Source organism: Manacus vitellinus, unplaced genomic scaffold, assembly GCF_001715985.3.
Source record: "Manacus vitellinus isolate BGI_N305 unplaced genomic scaffold, ASM171598v3 scaffold_6_pilon, whole genome shotgun sequence".
Lineage (NCBI taxonomy): Eukaryota > Metazoa > Chordata > Aves > Passeriformes > Pipridae > Manacus > Manacus vitellinus.
Genome location: NW_021940750.1, coordinates 10,267,476 through 10,290,151, shown reverse-complemented (window position 1 = coordinate 10,290,151; position 22,676 = coordinate 10,267,476). Strand labels below are relative to the sequence as shown.

General features: G+C 40.4%; 1 protein-coding gene across 3 annotated transcripts in view; it reads right to left on the bottom strand.

Annotated features, from left to right (window-relative positions):
* Positions 1–1,401: 1,401 nt before the first annotated feature.
* GPR176 (G protein-coupled receptor 176) overlaps positions 1,402–22,676 on the bottom strand; it is a 29,915-nt gene continuing 8,640 nt past the window's right edge. For 2 of the 3 annotated variants that reach the window (XM_008927140.2, XM_018083055.1), the window contains 2 exons: positions 5,149–5,401; positions 1,402–3,503 (listed from right to left, as the gene is read on the bottom strand). In XM_008927140.2, coding sequence (XP_008925388.1) covers positions 2,396–3,503; positions 5,149–5,401 — 1,361 coding nt within the window. In that variant the 3' untranslated portion in view covers positions 1,402–2,395. Of the gene's footprint in view, positions 3,504–5,148; positions 5,402–11,807; positions 11,938–22,676 lie in introns of those variants that run through there. The other variant, XM_018083057.1, reaches the window with a different exon arrangement.

Sequence of the window (22,676 nt, the reverse complement as noted above, 5' to 3'; positions counted from 1 at the left end):
GTATTTCTTGAGGATGTCTCAGAATAGTAAATTGACATTGTCCCCATACTCTTTTCATCCTTTTTAAACTATTTTTTCTTTTGTTTAATATGTGCTCTATTTTCCCTCTCTAAGTGGCAGAATAATGAGTTTTAACTTTATTTTCTCCAGGTTTATTCTTGTGTAGTAAGATTTAGCCTTTAAATCTATTTGCACAAGCCAAAGTACACCAGGCTTTCTCTTCATAAATTCCCACAGCTTTGCTTTGTACTTCACTTTTGTTCTTGTGAGACACTGGATATTAATTATATATTTAAATAACTTTTTATTGACAAAAAAAATACATGCTGTGGTACTTTTCCACCTCTGCCACAGAAGGACCACTTTTTTCTGGAATCTTTCTTCTGTCTGATTTCAGGCAAGCTATATCTACTGTCCCATATCTGGACCCCTTGAAGACTGCTCCTTACTCCCAAGCTGAGAAGCTCTTGAACTAGCAAAAAGTGAAGTGCACTGAAACCAAAGAGGAAATGGAGAAAAACTTATTTTACACATACACACTTTTCTTTAAATATATTTTTATTAAAACATTTGCTTTTAATGCCTTGTAGAAATCCACCACCTTGGAATCATCAGAAGCTGGTGACTTTCTTCAAATATGTCAAAGGAAGAAAATGTACATCTCCAAATTCTGCTTCAGCAGAATTTTCTGTCACTTTTAAGATTACCTGGTTGGATTTAGTAAGTTACCGTGAACTTGTCAAGATTCTTCACCTTGTCCTGTTAAAAGTATGCTTTAAAGAAAACTACTTTCATAAACAGACAGTAACCACAGAAAACGGTTCAGCATGCAGCAAAGGGCTAAAGTACAGGAAAACCACAAGGAATAAACAGATATTGTAAGACTATGCTTTTAAGAAACTACCCAGAGAGACAACAGTGAATGCAGATGAAAGACTACTTGCAACTGAACAAGGATTAAAATGTCAGGGTTACAATAGTTTTAGGTCACCTAACAGACAGATATAATTTAAAGTTCACATTCATTATAAACAAGACAATATGCCTGTGGTTATGAAGAGGGGCAAGCTGCAGCACGATGCCTGAGTTCTCACAGAAAGGCTGGTGTGCTGATGGCATGACTGTGGCTCACTCAGGAATCAGGCACCAGATTTGAAAGTCTCATGTTCATACAGTGGGTGGTCTACTCCGTGAGATGAGTGGAGCAGGATGGTTGGTATCTGTACCTGTGAAGGTAGAAGAAAAACCTCTCTACCTCTGTCAATTGTGAGAAACTGCATTAATAAATCTTTGCCTTTAGAGGTCTGTTACCAGCTTCTTCACTCACCAGTTCAGTTGTCACTGAGACACTCAGTGTCTATCTGTGTGAGTCTCTCTCTCTGTGACACAGACTCAGAAACTAAGATTGTCACACTCAGAGAAAGGCTACTAGCATTTCAAACGCATTTCTTTCATTTGCTGGCTTTCCCGTAAGAAAACAGCAGAGTGCATCAGCAGGTAAGTTTAAGGTTTGTGCCTTTGTTACTTACACAATGGATACATTACACTGTTGGAACATTTGTATATGCCCTTTATTACAGGATCAAAGTGTTCTATTTATGCCCTTGGCACATACATACTTGTTTATTGGAGTCAGGATTTGTCCTGCATGATCTCCAATCCAGTTTTTATTTAAAACTACATGAATATATCTGGGGTCTTTACAAAAAAGGTCTTTCTCAGGTTTCACACACATGATGATTTGGGTATCCTTGGCTTTGTGGAAGTTTTATGCCAGAAAACAGTGGTTTAGGTTTTTAAAAACTTTAGATGTTCAGCAGATGCTTAGTAACTAATTTGTGCAAAAAAATCCAGTAAGCTTTAACACTGATTGAATAAATGGGCTTAACAGACAACAAATGCACTTAATAGTCCATTTTACTTCATTAATGAAATATGCAGAATCTTGCTATGTCTATTTGCACCAGAGTAGGAACTACCCATGTTGTATGTCTTCTGCTCTCTACAGCCTTTCCTATTAAGTTACTTTGATACCCAGTCCATTTTAATACAACATGAGATTTCCCAGAAAACTGACTGACATATTTCCATAATTCAGCCATACAGAGGTCCCAAAGCCATATATACTTTTTGAAATTTAATCAGACAGGTATCGTTGTAAGGATTTCAGAGATAAAATTTAAGAATTTCCGTATTTCGATATATTATTTTCATGAAATATTTCATATTAATAAGGAACACTTGCATATACATTTTCCTTTTGTTTGTTCATTTAAATTATATTTGGCACAAGAAAAAAACCAGCCTGAAACAAATTTCAACATAATAAAGATCCATGGGATCACATATATAATAGAAAGTGACCTTCCTCTGTCACTTCAAGCTCCTGCTCTTTCTAAGAATCCACCTTGGGAAAGATACTGACTTTATTGTTTCTGCTGACTTTTCTCTCTGCTTTACACTTGGGCTGTTTTGTCTGGATTAGCTCTTCAGGGGTATTCCCCAGAGGAGGCAGGAGTCGCTTCTTACTGTTTCGGTTTTCTGAGAGCCACTGTGGAGGCAACTCAAAGGGTCCAAAACCAAACTGCATGGAATACTTGTCATTTATCGGATCAGCTTCTGTGGGCACAGCTGGGGCCACCTGAGCTGCAGAGTCTGCAACTGTCTGTGGTATAAATCTGTGAACCAAAGTCTGTCCTATCTCTAAACTGGTGGTAGGAATTTCTTTCTGCTGCAAGTCACCAGAGCCAATGGATTTGGTCTCATTCTCCTCATCTTCCATTGGCTTGAAGATTTGTTGTTGCCCGATATGAAACATCTCCAGAAGCTGGCTTCCCGAATGCACATTGGGCTCCAGATTATCATCCACAACACCACCTGAGCTGACAATGTTTCTCCTGCTAAACCTTCGGTGCAGCTGTACTATTGTCCCCACTAAGCACTTCCGTACTGATTTGTTAACAGTTAAAAATAACAAAGGGTTGGCCAGCAAAGAGACCTTGGGCAACCAAATGGCAGTGAGGAGCAAGAAGACTGAAATATCTGAAATATTGAGTATGGTGCGATAAATCACCAAGGTCACATACGGGACGCTGCAGAAAATAAAGATCATAACCATAGAAAGCAGCATGACATGAAGTTCAGCTTCTCGCTGGGAGGCATATGGGATAGAAACTGTATTCTGAGGAGTCCTTAATGCAGCTATGATGACTTTTTTCTTCTGGCTGGCACTCAGTGCTCTGCGAATAAGAATCATAAAGAGAAATACCACAGCCACTGGTACAATCACAGTGGTGATGTTATAGATGATGACATATATCAGGTGGCCAAGGGAGTAACTCCAAGATTCAGAACAGGTGGACATGGCATAAATATCAAACACATTGGTCACAACAAATACTGGAATGCTGGCCACTATTGCATGGGCCCAGATATAGATAACCAGGTCTCGGGATTTTGCATCAGTTATTTTTCTTTCCAGAGGGTATAAAACAGAGTAGTATCTGTCAAAACAAAAATAAAATTACAATTGATACAATGCAAAGGGTGAAGTCTATAATGAGCATAGTCCTTTTGAAAAACTTCTCACAGGAGCTGTTTGAGCGTAACGTCCCAAATATCTAACTGGGTTGTCAACTGAGTACCTGCTTATGAAAGAAAAAAAAACCCAATGGTCTGCCTTTGCAGGTCTGTCTGTAGAAAAAAAAATTAATATTGAAACTTCAGGATCACATTATTGGTAGTGAACAATTCTTTCAATAACTGAGACTATATCACTTTGGCTGATGCATGTGACTATTATTTTGAAGATGTCATCATTTACTTGTAAACTAGAATAGTACATTGCACACAACTCAAAATTTCAAAAAACATGATGGGGGCACAGATATGTCACACTGAACAATCAGACTCATAGTTAATTTTAAAAGCTGCTTTATGATAGATTTTTTTCTTTGGATATTTGGAAAAAGCTGTTGGTGACAAATTACATGTATCCATCTATTGGAAATACAGTGCTGTTTTGTTTTGCACAAGCTGTGGTCAGCAAGGCCCTGAGCACACTGAACATTCAGTGTGCATTTAAAAAAAAAGTGCATCTCTGACATGCACGTCAAATTTCAGACACTGATTCATTGTTTGCTTACTACTGGACTACTGCTGTGGATTTTTAAGCTCACAGAGTTTTCATGACAGACCTAACTCTTCACACTTATTATTATAAGTGGTAGGAGTTTGTGCTTTTTGTGAGGAAAATCACAAGTTTTCTTGGTGAAGGGCAAACGATATGCTGTTCCAATGGCAACACTGGTGTGCACTATAGATAGTGACACTGCATTAACATGTAAGAGACATATCACATTAATATGTAAGAGACATATCACTTTATTAGGTATACAGTTTGGTTTTGTAGAGCTAGCATACTCTGCAGTGAGACATGATAACAGACTTACTTTTATCTAACATGTATAAGTTTACTGTTTTAGTAACGTGTCCTTTATTAAACCATATCTACCCTTCCTTAAGAATATCTAACTTACAGTCACTGTCAAGCTGATAGAGCTGCGCATTTAGGTGGGATCAGTGACTGATAATAATTTGCAACATGAATGGCATCCAAAAACTTAGCCAGTCCAGAGGGCCACTTTTGTTTTAGACTGATCTACATACAAAAACTCCCTGAACTAATTCTGGTTGTATTAATTTTGTTTGTTTTTTTTAAAACAAATCTATATTTGAAATTTGACATTGATGGACAATCTACCTCCAGGCATTGGTAAATCCTTCTAACAGGCAAGGGCTTTCAATTTCCACAGATAAAAATGTGCACCTCGTCTACAGTCTGAAGTTGTCTGCTTTTAAGTTCATCACTGACCAAGCATTATTAACAGGAAGAAAATATAAAAACTTCTCTGAAGACAAATCTGTAGTCTCAAAGTCCTTTATAAATGTCCAGAGGTACCAGAGTAAACTGAAAACTAAAGATTTTCACTGTTACAAAAATATTTCTCCCAAAACATTCTAGAGAGAAACTGTACACTGCAAACAGAGCACCAGAACAGAAGCAAGACAATACGAAAGGGAGAAAAATATTTCAAAGGGAGAAAGAAGAAAGGGAAGTGCAGGATCATGGCAAATTTGCTCCCTTACCTGTCAAGAGCAATGGCTGGAAAACTAAGGATGGTCACTGAGCAGAAGACTTTGTGCAGAAACTTGGCAATTCTGCAGAAAAGCATCGTATAGATCCACCAGCAGCAGTGTGGACTGGCACTAAGAGCAATGTCAAAAGGCACACAGACTAGGCTGGCACAGATCCCCGAGCAGGCCAAATTCTTAATGAATCGGCTTGTTACAGATTTAAGTAGCGATGTTCTGCAAGTTGACCACAGCACCATGGTGTTACCTGTGAGTAGAGACAGGAAGCATAAACAAAGGAAAACAAACAGACGAACAAATAACTACCCCCAAACCCCAACAACAATAATCTTAACAGAATTTAATGTTCCTTAGTACTGCAAATAAAAATAATTTCTTTGCATTTGTCAGGAATCACTGATTGAATCATTACACTGCTCAAACTAGGAAGTCTGTAATAGCTTTATAAACCAGAAGACTGAAAACAATTATTCCCCAGCTATCTCCTCCCAGCTTCTGGTAATGGATGAATTAGGGAATTCAGAGGCAAATGCCTACACAAAATATCCAAACTGTATTTTTTGACGCTTATGTTGATTCTCATATTAAATGCTCCACTCTGGGTATTCAAATACAGGAATTGGCTGAAGTGCTCATATTTGAATAATTAGTGCATAATTCTTTTTTAAAGATAAAAATGCACTGTAAGTAAATACAAATATAATTAAAATATAAATATAAAATTTTAATCCATTTGTCTCTATGTGTTAGTGGATCACAGCAGTTTGCTTTTCTTTCCACTGACCACTTCAGTGAGACAGACAGGCCTGCGTGAAGCCACATCCAGAAGAAATTTGCCTTCCCCCTCACCCAAGAGATGCTATATGTACATAACATGTAACTAAACACATGGGACAGGCAGAACAGAAAAAAAAAGGACTTGATGCACATAACTTCACAGTCATATACACAGAATGCAACCCACTGTTTTGAATATTCAAGCCCCACCCATTCATTTCATATAGAGTGAATGGATGGCAGTGAAGCAGAAGTACAGAAAAAAACCAGCATTAGTTATGACAGTATTTTTCCCTTATCATTGCATCTTATTCCATCCAGATCTCAAAGAAATATCATACAAAAGAAACAAATTCTTCATCACAAATTTACCTATGATTCTACCTCACACAGCAAGATCACAAGAATAAATGATCTGTTGTTAACTGCATGCAGCTCTGGGCCCTTTCTAATGCATATGAAGATACCACAAAACTCACAAGATTTTCTCCCTTCTTTAAAAACCTGTCTTTAGCAAGATCATAGAACCACAGAATGGTTTGGGTTGGAAGCAACCTCAAATCTAGTTCCAAGCCCTCTGCCATGAGCAGGGACACCTTCCACTAGAGCAGGTTCCTCCAAACCCCATCCAACATCGCTCTGAACATTTCCAGGGATGGGCATCACAATGTCTGTGGGCAACCTGTTCCAGTGCCTCGCCACCCTCACAGTAAAGAATTTCTTCCTAATATCTGATCTAAACCAATCCTCTTTCAATTTGAAGCCTTTCCCCTGTGTTGTAGCACTAAATGCCCCTGTACAAAGACCCTCTCCAGCTCTCTGGTAGTCCCCTTTAGGTACTGGAAGGCTGCAATGAGGTCTCTGTGGAGCCTTTTCGTCTCCAGGCTGAACAACCCCAACTTTCTCAGCTTGTCTAGATCAGGTGCTCCCACCCTCTGATCTATGGAGGCAGGAGGATCTCCACTAGCACAGCTGAGTGAGGCACACATACTCTGCATCACGTGATCTGATCCCACCTTTCCAACCCTGACTCCACAGACACTATTTTTCTCCTTTATTTTGCTTATCCCAGAGACATACTGTGCAGAACAATCAGCACATAGCTACAAGAATACAAATACTGCTTGACAAGACAACTCCATTTATTCTGCTGCAGCCAGAGAGCATGCAAGTAGAATTTAGCTTCCCACCTCCAAGGAAAGTCAAATTGTTTTTACTGCAGACCATACCAACAGCCATATGTTGTTGATACTATATGTTGTTGACTCTTAGCAGAAGCTCTTTTGAGTGTAATTGATTTATGTGGCAGATTTGTAAGTATTTTAGTACATTACCTACAAACAGACACAATGAAACAAAACAGCATGTTAAGCAACTCCTATGAAAAAGCAGCTGCAGTCCCACACACTTCTCTGTTGACACTCATTCTTTGCCTTGATTTTTCCTCTAACCGATAAAAAACCCCAAGCTTTTACTTGCTGAGTAGAGTTTTCCCATTGCTGCCCACATAAAATGCCAGCAAGATCATACTCTTGTTCACATGGCCAATGTGTATACCAAGTGACAAGTACCAAGAATTAGGAGGAAGTCTAGCTCAGCTTCTTGATAAAACAGGACTCTCAATAGAAGCATGCAATACTAACTTCAAAATCTACCTCACAGACCTACTATTTTGGTCTGCAGTACTTGAATGTCATTTGGGATTCAATTTTCTATATATTGTGTCATGTTTTATGCTAATTCCTTTTGTGTAGTAACAAAATAATGAGTTAAATCTTTGCTATCTGATGTATTTTAAAGAAAGGAATCATCACCTGGTTTTGGCAGGTGCTTTGGGCTTGACAACGTATTTCACAGGCAGTATTCAATCAGTTGTATGTAAAGCTTTCTAAGTTGCTAGAAGATATTCAGTCAATCAAACCACTTACTTTCAAAAATTCTCTAACTCTCCAGCTATTATAGAAGTACTTCTCACACAGTAATAATATATTATTAGAATGTCCTGGAGAAGGGAGAAGCTGGGCTTTTTGCTGTGGTTGTTTTTTTTTTTTAATGAATCTTTCATCTAGTTTCAATTGCACTGATATTATAATCTTACTTCCCAAGTAAGAATGAATATAAATGAAGAATGGAAAAAACAAAAGAAATCAGAGGCATTTTCATTAATACTTCAGAAGCCTCTAGAGAACTACTGAGCTATTCTTCAGGGTCCTGCAGAGTAACTTCATTCAAGACTCTATATTCTCAGCTGTTGAATTCTACAAATTATGTCATATTGTCATTTATACATCAGAGAGTCACAAGGAAATGAAATTAGCTCTGGTTCTGACTAATCCTAAATGGAAACATAAAGAATGAAGTGTAAAAAAAGATAATGGTTCTAAGATAAGGAAGCACTCTTTAGACAGACAAAATAAAGTCAGAGCCTGAAAGGGAAAAATAAGGATAAGCAGACAGAAGTGTCCACTTGGGACACTGGAAAATTAGTCAGTGAATACCCCTCAGGGAAACATTCTTTTTCACTTGCAGCGATGAGTAACTTACATACTAATAAGCTGCTTAAATGATCTTCAGATCAGCTTCAGTAGAGACTGGTAGGTGTGGTGGGGGGAAACAGTTTTCCCCCTGCAGTTATAAAATGGTAAAACCCCAGGGGGTGGTGACCCCTGAAGTTTTGAGGTTTTACCCAATGAGCGCTTCTGCAAAATATAAACATATCACAAGCAGAACGGAAGAGAAGGTGGTTGTTGTTGTTAGAGAATTAGCCATGTTGTAAAAGCCACGAGGAGTGAGGGCAGGAGCCCCCTGGGGGGCTCTGGCCCCCCAGCCCCCAGCTGGGGGTGCTGCAGGGACTTGGAACAGCGTAAGGCTGGGCTAAGTACCTGTGGCTGAAAACTAAAGAAGTTTTCTCCACTGTGAGTGGGCAGACAGAGCAGCGGCAGAGGCAGCAGCAGACAGAGAGCAGTGGCAAAGAGCCAACAGATAAGAACTGAAGAAGCAGCAAAACAGCATGCAGCCAAAGAAAGACACAGAGTTGTCTGAGAGAGCCGAGAGAGAGAGCCGGCAGCAGAGAGGAAACTGAGTTCTACAGAGAAAGTTTGGGTAAGAACTGAAACCAAAAACCCCCCAAAATCCTTGGAGACCCCTCACCTCCTGGAAGAGAAGGGTGAAGTGCAACATGCACTGCAGAGAAGAGCTCAGAAGCTCAAAGCGTCCTGGAAAGCTGGACCAGGATGGAGAAAGAATCCAGAGGGGGTGACCTTGGCCCCCCCTCGCCGCTGCTGCCAAGCTGGCAGCCTGAGATAGAGCACAGGAGCTCTGGTAGAACTCTTGAGGCAAAGGCTTCCAACTGAAAGCTGCCCAAGATGTTCTGACTCGGGGGTGAATCCCCTGAGGAAGGGACCTTCATGGGGCTCTTACGCCCCATGATATGACGTGGTGACGCGAGTTTTGTCCCTGCAGCCCACGGAAGAGAAGACCCTCACTTGAAGATGACGGGCTGAGGGGCTTGGATACCCCTTGTGTGTACTGGCAGAGATCCAGATACAGATGATGCATAGAAGAGAACCTGCTGCCTTAGAGACAGCAGAGTCTGAGAGTGGAAAGGGATCTTTTCCTTCTTCCCTCCTGGACTTTTATTTGGAGGGGAGAAGAGATTTGATCCATTGTAAATACTTATGTCATGGTAGAGATAATTAAGATTGTATATAATGTATTGTAGTATTTATTTGTACAGTCGTTGTAATATATATTCCCTTCTCCCCATTTTAAGTCTCGTGTGGTGTCTGGAAAACCATCTCACATTGGGTTGAGATGTGGGAGGGGGCTTGGACTAGGGAATTGGATTTTGGAGCTCTCAAACCATGACAGTAGGTCTTCCTGCTGATGCCTTCAAATCAAGTATTTCCCTTCATGCATCCCAAAGCCACCCACTCAGACGAAAAATTACACCAGAAACTTTGCACAACATTAAATATAAGAAGCTTCAGAACAAAACTGCAAACATTTCCCAGTTCATTGTTCCCTAGTTTTCCTTAGCAACTCCTTTCCGTGGAAGAGGATAACAGTGTTACAGGCAACAAGGCAATTCAACAAGCATTATACCAGTTGTGCTCTGAATCTTTTCACAATGCCTAGAGGCTCTCTTCCATTCTGTATGTGTTAGTCACTCACTGATGAACCCATGAAAGACACTAGTCTTGTTCTCCTTGGATTACAACTAGGGTTACACTGTACTAGGTTGTTGCACATCATCACAGTGGGCAAAGCTGTCATTTTCTACCATGGCTTAGTTTCTGAAGTGTTTCTGCTAGATAACTGCTCTAGAGCTACATAACCTTGGATTTAAACTTCCAAATAGGCTTGTACTGGAACAATCTGGATAGCTGGGAAGCATCCCGGGAAGCTGGAGGGAACAAGCAGCTGGAAAATGCAGCATCTTGCAGTATCCTGTAAGTCAATACCATCAGGGACATGAGTATCATTTACAATCAATCACATATGACAAAGCATATCCCATACTGGTTGCGCAGAGTTCCACCACTAACACAGAAAGATGAAGTGTTTTTAATTTAAAAATGGAAAGCACATCTTTGGTCTTCTCAGAGAATGAGCTATGTCAACATAAAACCCTTACTACACCTGATGGTAGCTGACAACCTTCTCAGTATACAGACTGACTGAGCAGGACGTAAATATCCAGCTTAGAATATCTTAAGTCACAAGGTACCCAATACGGATCATTGATTTCATCTCCCTTCTCCTTGCAGGACTGCCCACAACTAAACCATATGACTAAGAGCATCATCCAGACACTCCCTGAACTCTGTGAGGCTTGGTGCTGTGACTATGTCCCTGGGAGCCTGTTTCAGTGACCAATCAATCTCTCAGTAAAGAATCTTTTCCTAATGTCCCATCCAAGCTTCCTCTGATGCAGCTTCCTTCCATTGTCTTGTGTTCTCTTGCCAGTCACCAGAGAGAGATCAGCACCTCCCCTTCCACTGCCCACCTTGAGGGAAGTGTAGACTGCAATGATGTCAGCCCTCAGCCTTCTCTCTTCCAAGCTGAACAAAACAAGTGACCTCAGCTGCTCCTCACAAGGAGTTTGTCTGTGCCTTTGACAATTTCTTCAAGTAAAAAAGAGAAATATGAAATAATAAGGGTAACCACTGCATGAGAAGCAGCTTTTTTCACATTAGAAACAAACACGTTAAAAGCCTAAGTCAAGCAGAGTTCGTTTTATCCTGTTATTAGCATAACTATCAACATTCAATAAAATCTCCATGTACTATATACCAATTCTACTGTATTCAGATTGAAAAGATGGTTGTTTCAAGTTATCCTCTACATTTTTTTAATTGAGAAATATCATAGATAAGCAGCCACACAGTACATTAAGTTGCACAGAAGTACACTGAGCAAGTAAATACAACAGTTCACCACAGCATGCTGCCCAGAAGTCCTTTCTGACCAGGAAGTGTTATCGGACTGCATTAGTCTGATTCAAAGCACCAAAAAATATTTCTGCTCCTCTTCCAAGTTGTACCCTCCTTGAATTTCACTGCAGACACAAAGTGTTGATCAACAGCTGAAATTGTTCTGAAGTACAAGCTCTTAGCAATACTTCAAATAATGCGAAAGATTCTTAAAAATACATTTAACAAGCAGAAGGAACATCCCCATGGAAACCAGAGACAGTTATCTAAAAGAAATGCATTTACCATGCAGTCATCCAAAAAAAAAAAAAAAAAAGACAAAGAAATGTTGTTCTTTGTCAATTACTTCATGGAACTCAATCCATTAGCTGGGTATGACATCCATCTTACATTTTTGTTAACATTAATCAGTGCATAATTGAATCAAAACAAAGTCCATACTCTAGCAAAATCCTTCTCCTCACAGTTTGCCTTCCTCTGCTTGCTCTCTTCCCTCCAGAGCAGAGTTCTAGTGATCCAGCCTTCCTAGCAGAACCCAGCTCCCTGCATTGCTACAGGGAAGGAGCTGGCAGCCTTCTCTATGAAAAAACAAAACAGGAAGCCACAAAAAAGGTTAGAAACTGGGCTTTAGCCACTACAATTGTTCATCAAAAAAAACTAACTGAAAAAGTTACAGGTTTGGTCAATATGATGAACAGGAAAAACTTCTCTTGTTGAAACACCAAGGTGTTACATTCCTAACTCTCCAACTGTCTTTATTATTTTTCAAGGTATTTTGAGGAAGGTGGTTTTTTTGCAAAACTTACTCTGCTAAAAGACAAACCTCACTCCAAAAAAATGGTTCATTGGAAAAATTTTTGGCAACCCGTGACATCTATCAAATGCCCTTATACTAAAATGTATGATTACTTATTCATCTCCAGCTGATTTTCCCTGGATGGCTTATTGAGGAAAAAAACCAGAAATATACACAATTTAAAATGAATGATGCTTAATGGATAGCAAAATTTTAAAAGCCTGTGGTAATTACTAGTAGTTGGAAGAAAGACTTTATCTTTTCTTTGGAAATTGAGGCTATCTTGCACTCTTAATTAAAAAAAATTAGCATCAATTTTCATCCCCCATTACAACTGAAATTAGAGAGTTTGTAGCTGAAAAACACTACAGTAACAGCTATTGCATAGAGCAGAAATTACTTCCTGACCTACCCCTACAAATAAGAAAGATCTGATAGCATTCCTGCATCCATTTGCCTGTGCTTCCCTTTCTCCAAGTGCCAGTTTATTAGAAACAAAATTTTATTTTTTATATAGCTTCACCATGCAGCCATTCACCAGGCTGGGCATATTTGCTTTTGATTCTTCAGACACAGATGTCTTCAGGCAGAAATTACATATGCCTAATACATCCTGTACAGTGGGAATAATTTACATTATATTTAGAAACACGCTTTTTTCCCTCCCTCCACAGCTGACTCTAATGAATAGTTCTCTCCACTCTTCCCAGCCCTGTGAATGGGCTCCAACAATACTCACTAGGAATAAAAAAGTAGAGCCAGGGACTCTGAAACACATACGAAATACCATGAGTTATAAACTGAAAAAATCAGTAAGACCCTAAATCATATACTATTTAAAAAAAAAAATCACATGGAAAAATATTACATTTAGTTACAAAAGTGTGGCATTTCACTGAAGAAATATGAATTTAAAGAAACAAATCAGATTTATTCCAATTTGCCAATTTTGTTTTGTTTTCTTTAAAGAAAAGCAACTCTCTTCCAGGCCAAATACTTGGCTGGTGATTTCTGCCACTTGGGTCATTACAGTATGATGGCAGTCATGTAGCTTTATTTTCTGCAATATTTTGAAACCACAGACCACCGATGTGCCTACCAGGGTACAGGGAGCTCCCTTAGAGGCATCAGTAGAAGACACTACTCTCTCAAGGTTGTATGTTTTTAAGGTGACCTGATAATCATACTCTGCAAAGAAAATGGAAATTAAAAGTAAATTTTATATTGCTATACACTAAGAGAATTGAGAACCCAAAGGACTATTTCCATTTGTTGGCACTGAGCAGACTTAACTGGGAAGCATTTTTATATCTTTCTTTTGCCATTCCACCAATCCCAGGCTGCCTGATTTATGAATTAGCTGTAAAACTAACTAGCTTTCCTTTGCTGAGGTGATGGTGTTTCTGCAGGACATGCAAGGAGATTTACATTATAAGTAAACCTGCTCATAAAAGATGAAACCAACACAAAATGCAATACTGAGATCTGAAGCCATTTTTCATCCTTCAAGCAGGCCACTGTCAATGAATTGGTTGTACCAATACTTATTTAGAGGAGTATGATCATAAAACTACCTTACTGCCTTCTCAACCATGCTAACACTGACACAAGTCATGACAGGAAAGCAGGACTTGCAGGTCATCTCTTAATTCTCCCTGCTTTGGGCAACAGTATGAATAGAAGAAGAAGATGGATAGTTTAGGGCTCTAGGGCTCTAGGGCTCTATTTTCCCTTCCTAGACATTTCCACATATTATTTGTTTGTTTTAAATCCTATCAGATAGAAATGTCTTTGACCACGTAATCTGCATTTTCAGTTGCAAGGCAATCACCTCTGCATCAAATTAGCCCCAGCAAACAAAAGGTATTCTGAGACAGCTACTTGTTTGGATCTGTCCATATTATGCACTAAGAAATTACTGGAGAAACAGAATCCAAAGAGTAGTTCAATGTTTTTCAGCTCCTTTGGAACCTGAAGTGCAATTTTACTTTGTTAAATGCTTAAAATAGTCAAAATAGGTTTCCAGAGGCTGGTAGCACCACATTATGCAGTATCAGCCTTTGCTGATACCGATACAAATAAAATAAAAGGATGTCTTTGCTGTCCTATTACAGAGGCTTATTATAGTCAGAAAAATTTTAGTGTGGTGGCAATTTATTCTTTTTTCCCAATTAAAATGCAGACATAGAATACTGAACTTAGCCAAATCTAGAATAAACACTAGAGAACTGTACTGGATGAAAAATAAGGATAATAGATAACATTTTTTATAAGTGAAGCAAACATTCTGTAATACACTATTGAGTTCTGCAGCTTTTTCTCTAAGTATTATAGTAATTTTGCTGACCTGTACATGATGTTCCTTGCAATGTCCCCATTTTCTATTAATGCATCAATTTTTGGTTGGAGCGGGCAAAATAAGAACTGTATCTTTTAAAACACAGGGTCAAAAAAGATATGGACATGTTAGAGAACAGTGTATGTGGCACTATCCCACTATCATTTCCTGATGATTAGTAATCATATACACTGTTACCATATCTGTGTATGTAGTTTCCCACACTTAATTTAAACAAGTTGGAGACACAATGTATATAAAAAAGCCAGATGGATGCTACACCCAACCATCACAGGGTATCTGCACTCCAAGCAAAACAGGATGAATGCTTCTATCTCTGTGGTGGGAGCACATATAACAAACAAAGGGCAGTCAAACAGTGCAGGTGGTGCAGGTGGTACAGCTGTTTTGCCCAGGAAAAAAAGGAACAGGGGGAAGGCAAGTAAGATTGGTGAGTTTGGGACTGGCCCGCTTCCTTTGGTGGCCACGTGCTTTGGGTAAAGCGGGAGTTTGCTGAGGCTGCTGTGAGTGTTTGCCAAGCAACTGCTGTAGAGGATGTGCGACAGTGGGATGTGAAAAGGTCTGCAAGGCCTTGATCCTGCCAGAGGGGCTGAGCATACCCAGGGTGGAGGCAGCAAGAGGACAAAAGGCAGATACTAAATAACCAGAGGAGCATAGTGAACATGGGCAGCCAAGATGGAAGAGTGCACTGGGAGCCTGCACTGCCAAAGGCACAGACAAACCGGCTTCTCCACACACACTCACTCCTCAGTTTCTCTCATATGGGCTACATCTTACTTCACTGCTAAGCATCTCACAAGGGCATCATCCTACAGTACAGTGGGAGGACAGCAATCTTAATCACTGAAGCAAAAGACAAGCTAAACTAATAAAACTTTTTAAAAACTAACAGGTTAAGCTCAATGTGCCAGTCAAATTATGGGAACAAACATTGCTACTGGCCAGAGCACAGCATGTCTGATTACCTACTCAGGGTGGTTGGGTTTGGGGTATTTTTTGTATGGGGCTGGGGTGGGGGAAGGGAGGTGTGTGTATGTACAAGTAGTTCCTGGTCTTCACCTTCTTTGGGTAGGAATGGCTAAACTGGAACAGCTAAGACAAATAAAAAGGTTCCAGATGACATCTACAGGGACATCTACTGGATGCACCTGTAGTAGAAAGAACTCCAAGGACAGGAAGCAGCCATGGCAGAAGGTTGCTTTACTCGGCACAGAGTTAGCTGGCTTTGAGACACTGGAGAGGAAGGTGCACAGGGTAACTTGCCTGTGAGGTGCAAAGACAGCACACCTCCTGGGATCTTCCAATAGCTCACAAGGGAGAACAGGATCAATGGTCAGTCTGTATCAGTACTGGCAACACAGGGAAGTGTCAAAGGAATCTTCTAGAGACTCAGTTCAGGCAATCAACCAGGATACTGAAGACCAGGATCTTCCTAACCACTGTCACTAAGAGAGTTATTAAGAGCTCTGTATGCTGGAGGCAGGCAGAGATCTGGAGTCTCAATGCATGAATGAGATGGGAATGCTGAGAAGTGGGTTTTAGATACATTAAGAAATGGGACAGGTACCATTCTGGGTAAGACAAACCTGTAAAAGAAGGCAGGCTTGCTGTATCTTAAACAAACTGGTGTCAGACTAAAAATTGCAGGGAAACATTTAAACTAAGAGCTGGGGAAAGCCAAAAGGCAGAGAAATATCTGATTCAGACTGACACAGTCCAAACTGGTTGTAGCTAATGCTCCTCTGAAAAGGCTATGGGAAATAAACAGTCTAATACAAAAAATGGAAAAGGCAAGTCAGACTACCCTCTTTGTTTCAGATACTCCTAAAAATTACAGATATTAAATTGAAACAGCAACAAAAACCACCCTACCTCAGTATTTTCCACTTTTTCCATTTAATTCAGGCAACAGCAGAAGAAAATGTATTTTAGCTCCTTGTACGAGTGACTTTTTTTCTTGTTCTACAGTATCAGAGAAACTATCCAGTTGTGCCATAAGAAATATAGGTACACCAAGAGGAAGGCCTGTGGGAGTTTGAAAACTTGCCAAATGACACAAGGTTTCTGGAAAAAGATACAAGAGGTCACACAAGAAGCAGCAACACTACTTCATATTTCATCAGTCTTCTGGAAGAAATTCATGAGTTCTTGTACGGAATTGCTTTGACAGACAAGAAAGTAAGTCAAAGGTGGTAGAAGAAAGCAGATTAAAAATAGTCTCTGTCTCCCAAACAATCACAGGCTTTTTTTTTTTCCCCAAGGGAACTGGCAAAACAGAAAGAAGGTCTGTATTTGCCAGGAAGTAAGCCTGCCAATTCATGATGGAGAAGAATGCCCATTACAGTGTTGAATATCATAGCTAATAAAGTATTTTAAAAGGCAGCACTCCACAGCAATCGCCAACAACAGCAAAAGACCATGAGCAGAGAATAAGACAATTAGAGCTCTCCCTGCCATCACCATTTCAGCTTCACTACTGCTTTTGTTACTACCATAATTGCCATTCGCATTGTCTGGCTAATCTAATGCCTTACTATGAGAGGTTATGTGATTTCTTATTCAGCCAGCCTTCCAGTCCAGGATATTCTCCTTATTGCAATGTTTCTATGGAAGCTGGCTGCCTACAAGGCACCAGTTCTTGTTCCTGCTTCCAGCTGCTAAATCTAATTTGAAGATGCTAAAAATAAAAAAAGGTTTACATGTAACAGTACTGTTCAGAAAGCAAAAGGTTGTACTTCCTACAGAGACAGCATTTAATCAGAAGTGAAATGAAGGGAGGTACAATAAAATAATTGCCTTAGTAGTATTTCTGCCATTTGCAAACTTTCTAGCAGTATCTAGCCTACTCTCAAAACATTTTGAGAACTCCTGAGATATTGAGACAGCACATACAGGAAACATAATATGGAGAAATCTCAAGTCTTTGGACATCCAGTTCAACTGTTGCCCCAGTGGCCACCTATACTGGACATCCAAGATTACTTAGAGCAATTTACATATTCTGTGATGGGCCAGGTGGGTGCGGGGGTTAAAAAAAGTACAACAGGAATACAAAGCATTACCCAGATACTTTAGGAATTTTTCCTTAAATATATACATGATGTATATAAAACTCACTTATGTTTTCCAGTGCAAAACACTTCACATTGATATTCCCACTAGTACACATACAATGTCTTGCATGACCTCAGAGCCTCATCTTACCCAAATTATCAAAAAGAAGTGGTTTGTAGCTTCTACTAAGAAATGTGATTACAGGCTCACCTCCATGAAGATGAAGGAGCAGAGAGACACAATAGCAAGCATGGGAACCACAAAATCCTATTCAGAGAAAGAAGCCCCTGCCCCAAACCCTCCCCAGAAAACAAGACCCTATGCCGAAGTCAGTAACAAGGATTTTATTTAACAATGAATGTGAGGTAGAGAAGTAGAAAGAAACAGAAAAGAGAGAGGAGAGAAGGGGGGTGGGGAAAGAGGAGGGGGGAAGGAGAGAGGGAGAGATCAAGCAGAAGACAGTCACCACCTGTGGATCTAGTGGCATCCCGTTGGTCCCTCTAGGCTTCTTGGTGGTGGGGGTCCCAAGGTTGTTCAAAATTTTTCACTATCTATACATATTAGCAAACAAAGGAATTAATGCTCATTGGCTACATAGTTCTTTTATTCTATTGGTTAAATGATTCCTTCGCTTCTCATGCTAATTACTCTGCATGCTCAGTCTTCCTCTTGAGTCCATGGGTTTCTTGGCTCAGTGGTCCATGAGTCAGTGGTCAGGATCTTCCCCTGCCAGCATAACCTTTTACCCACAGCGGATTTCAGCACAGTGGGATTTTTGCCCAGATGCATTAACTAGGATGTGCTAAATATCCCTTGCATCTCCAGGCCTAGAGTTAGCAGCATTCTGTTGCTCCCTTCTGTGCTTATCTCATGGTAAAGTCCTTCTGTGGCCTTAACAGTATTTGAGACAGGCAACAGTGCTCTTTAACTCCTGACACTAGTCTGTTGTAGGGGACGCTCAGCCCCATTGGCCAGGGGTCACCCCCATCCAGGGGTCTGTTGGAGAGGCTCTCCAGGTCTCCTTTCAGAGTAGGAGGTTTTAGCCCAGGGGTAAGGCAGTCATTGTGGGATGCAGGGAATGAGCATTCTGAGATTCTACAAGACCTATTATAGGATGTTTATGGTAGGGGGTAAAAGGAGAGTTCATGGTGGTTTGGGTGGGAACAAATGTGGGAGAATAGAGGGAAAATGAGATAAAAGCCATCTATAAACTGGCATGTGGGCCATACACTTATTGTGCCATGCCCTGCATCTGTTCAGCACAGTCTATCCCATCTTCTCATTAAACTTCATTCCCAACTCTTCTCATGGGTGAGGGGCTCTCTACTCCATGGATCTGTGAACATACAGAAATCTAAGTGCAGTAACTGGAGGAAGACCATGGGACATCAGGGCTGTTACATCAGGATGGCAATGACTGGAGAGACCGGAGAATAAGCGTTTGTGTGGTGTGTATGTCAGTGTGTGATCATGACTGAACATCAAGCCAGACTAACGAGCAAGTAAGAGAAGATGCTCAGAAGGCAAGTATTGGTGTGGCCATAAGTCTGAGCCAGGTAACCAGGGGAACAAGAGGGCTCTAAAAGTTAACTAGCAGAGGACCTGGACCTCCAAGTCAGCTACTGGAGAGAGCCATCTACATCTGTGTGTCTGTGTGTGAGCCAACTGGGAGACCAGAGGATCCCAGGCCAGCTACTGGATAGACTGGGTGCCTAGGACCAGCTACTACAGAGGGATCCATTTGGGCTTATGTATCTATATACTTATATATTTTATACTAATGGGCTTTCATCCTAAGCAGACAGAGGAAAAAGAAGAGGACAAGGCCACTGATGCTCCTTGTGTCTGCATGAGTGCTGCAATTTCTTTCTGTGTCAGTCTGTGTATCTGCTCAGATGTGTTGCATGCCTCTTGGGAATGTGTGCCCTGCCTTGCTATGGCTGGTTCTGGGGACACAGAGCTGCAGCAGGTTCACCTCTATCAGCCTACAGGATTCAACAGCACTTGAATACTTCAAGAATCTTTTGTGGAGATGAGTGGAAGAAAAGTATACAATTTCCTAGATCTTGAAATATGTTCCTAATTAGTGGCAAACTTACTTTTTCCAAGATCACACAAATAAGAAATTAATTATTAAAAAACGAACAGAATAGAATAAAACCCTCATTTAAGTGCTCATGGTGCCTGCCCAATAGCAAGCTAATAAATGAGATCTGTAACAGAACTAGCACCATTTAAAATTCTTGTTAAGTGCATGGGTTCATTCATGCATGAAATAGTAACTTACCACTCGTAATATCCAATACAAAATCTTGATGTATGTAGATCTTTACTGAAGTTCAAAACGGTTGAGTGATATATACAACAGCAGGCATTTCAGCAAATGTAACTCACAATGAAAAGCAAATCATGACATCCAGTCACTTACTTAAAGAGCTGTGGTTCATAGCTCTCATTAAAGTGTTCACATAGGGACTACAGACAGTAAAATGAATCAGTCTCACCCGAAACAGCAGCAGTCTACAACCTCCTCAGGAAGGGAAGAGGAGGGACAAGTGCTGATCTCTTCTCTCTGGCAACCAGCGACAAGAGCTAAGGGAATGATATGAAGCTGTGTCACCAAAGGTTTAGGTTGGATATTAGGAAAAGGTTCTTCACTCAGAACACTGGTTGTGCCGTGGAACAGGCTCCCCAGGGAGCTGGACACAGCACCAAGTGGCCAGACTTCAAGAAGCATTTGGGCAATGCTCTCAGACACATGGTTTGACTCTTGGAGTTGTCCTGTGAAGGGCCAGGAGTTGGACTTTGATGATCCTTGTGGGTCCCTTCCAACTCAGGATATTCTGTGATTCTGTGCTAAATGGGGATCAGTTTAACATCCTTGACACACGTGATCTTTAGAGACATTTGCTAACCCCCCAGCACATGACTGAGGAACTCTTCAGCACACAATATCCTCAGCATATCAGGCACATGCATTTCAGGTATAAATCACTGCATCTCACACACTTCCAGACTAAGTAAATGGCTGTTTTCCCAATGCCTCCCTTTTAAAAGGCAGCAGCAGTGCTATCTGAGGAGACCCTCAGCCAAAGCCAGACAAGGTACCTCTGCCGAAGCTCGGGGAGGAGAGGTCTCCATGGCAACGGGGGCCCCAGCATTCTCACAAGCCTCTTCTTCACCCTCTCCTCAAACTCAATTTTTTTCCAAAGAGAATTGCTTAGGCAATTCTGAACACACATAAGAGCAAAAGCATAATACCTATTCTAGACAGACTTCACCAAGGTGCATCCTGAAGTGGGCTTACTGCTCCAGAGTCCATGGCTCACCCATACAAAACCGCAGGACAAAATTATTACCATAATGTTATGATACTGTAATACATTATTATTATGGAGTTATTATTACACGCAAACACCACCATATCATCATTTGCCTGATGCTTCCTTTTAGACTCAATTTTCAGTCACTTTTTGCTTTGCCAAACTTTAACTATTCTAGCTAATCAGCAACTAAGTTAATCTATGCAAAGTGCCTGGTTTAGAAGATGTCACCTAAAACAACTTCAATTTTTGTGTGACACCAGTAGAAACAAAACACTGTCATTCTCATCCCCAAACCTTTTTTTTCTTCCTCTCAGATGGTTCTACCCTTTTTGGGGGCAGGGCTATACATTTTTTGTTGGACCTCTTGCAGATGTGCCCCTCTTACTCTTTAAAAATTCTCAGTCTGGACTTAAATGATGTGTCTGCAGTATTTTTTTAGTGCAAGATTCCCTGCACTATTCTTTACAGAAGATGCCTGTAGCAAATTTCACTAGTAGCTGTTCAAAGATAGAGATATTTATTCCTTATGCTAGTATGCATTTACCTTTGCAAGCACATTACCTAGACCACCAGTTACTTTGGGTTTGTACTCCAGAAGGAGTACAAATCCCTTTATAAATTACTTGCTGTAACAATTCCATTTTACATCTGTCTGCAAAGATATCAAGACAGGGAGAAGAAAAGCAGCTTCAGGGGCAGGGAGAAGTTGGGAAATCCTGCAGGACACTGGGAAGGCATCAGGGGCTCACATTGCACTGTGAAAATCTGGAATCTCTTTCAAAGGGCACTGTTTTCTTTTGAAGGACATCTCCCTTTGATATCATCATAACATGGCTAACCAGAAGGTAACCAACCTAACCCACAGTTTCTGAAAAAGTGCTATAACCACTGAAATAGAGTTTAAACTTTACCAGAGCATCCTCAGCCTTTCCAGTGAATTTTCTTTCTGTACAAGACAGATTTGGGAAGACAAAAGAGCAAGTAAAAAGAGCCTAATTCCCCAAACCTCAAATAAGGCACTGACCTAAAAGGTCTGGAAAAGTTTCCTGGATTTGGGATTATTTGGGATACAGTTAGTAAAAAATACGTAGAAAGTAAGATGCATATTTAATCTGTGGAATAGACACTAGCTCTAGACACTAGATATCTAGAGGACATCTCTTTCTCATTATAATTTCCATCAATTTTTGTGGTTTTTTTTTTTCCTAAATGTCTGAAAATAATTATTTTTTTATAGAAGAAATTCAGTTTCATCTACATGGCTAACATGAAAATTGTGAAGATACTCAAATAACCTCAGGAGCAAATGCAGACTCTCAGACCTTGGTAATATGAAAAGAATATAAACTACAAACCATGATAAGGGGAAATTTAGGTTAGCTATACAGAAGACATTCTTTCCCGTGAGGGTGGGGGACACTTGAACAGGTTGCTCAGATAACTTTTGGTTGCCCATCCCTGAAAGTGTTCAAGGCCAGGTTGGATGGGGCTTGGAGCAACCTGGTCTAGTGGAAGGTGTCACTGCCCATGGCAGGGGGATTGGAACTAGACAATCTTTAAGGTTGCTTCCAAACCAAACCATTCTGGGATTTTATTCTGTGATTCTATAATGGGATATAATCTCACCCAAGCCTAGCTGTGTAAAAGCACAACTCAGGTGACCCTCCTGGTGGATGAGGGGAAGGCTGTGGATGTGTCTATCTGGACTTCAGCAAAGCCTTTGACACCATCTCCCACAGCATACTCCTGAAAAAGCTGGCAGCCCATGGCTTGGA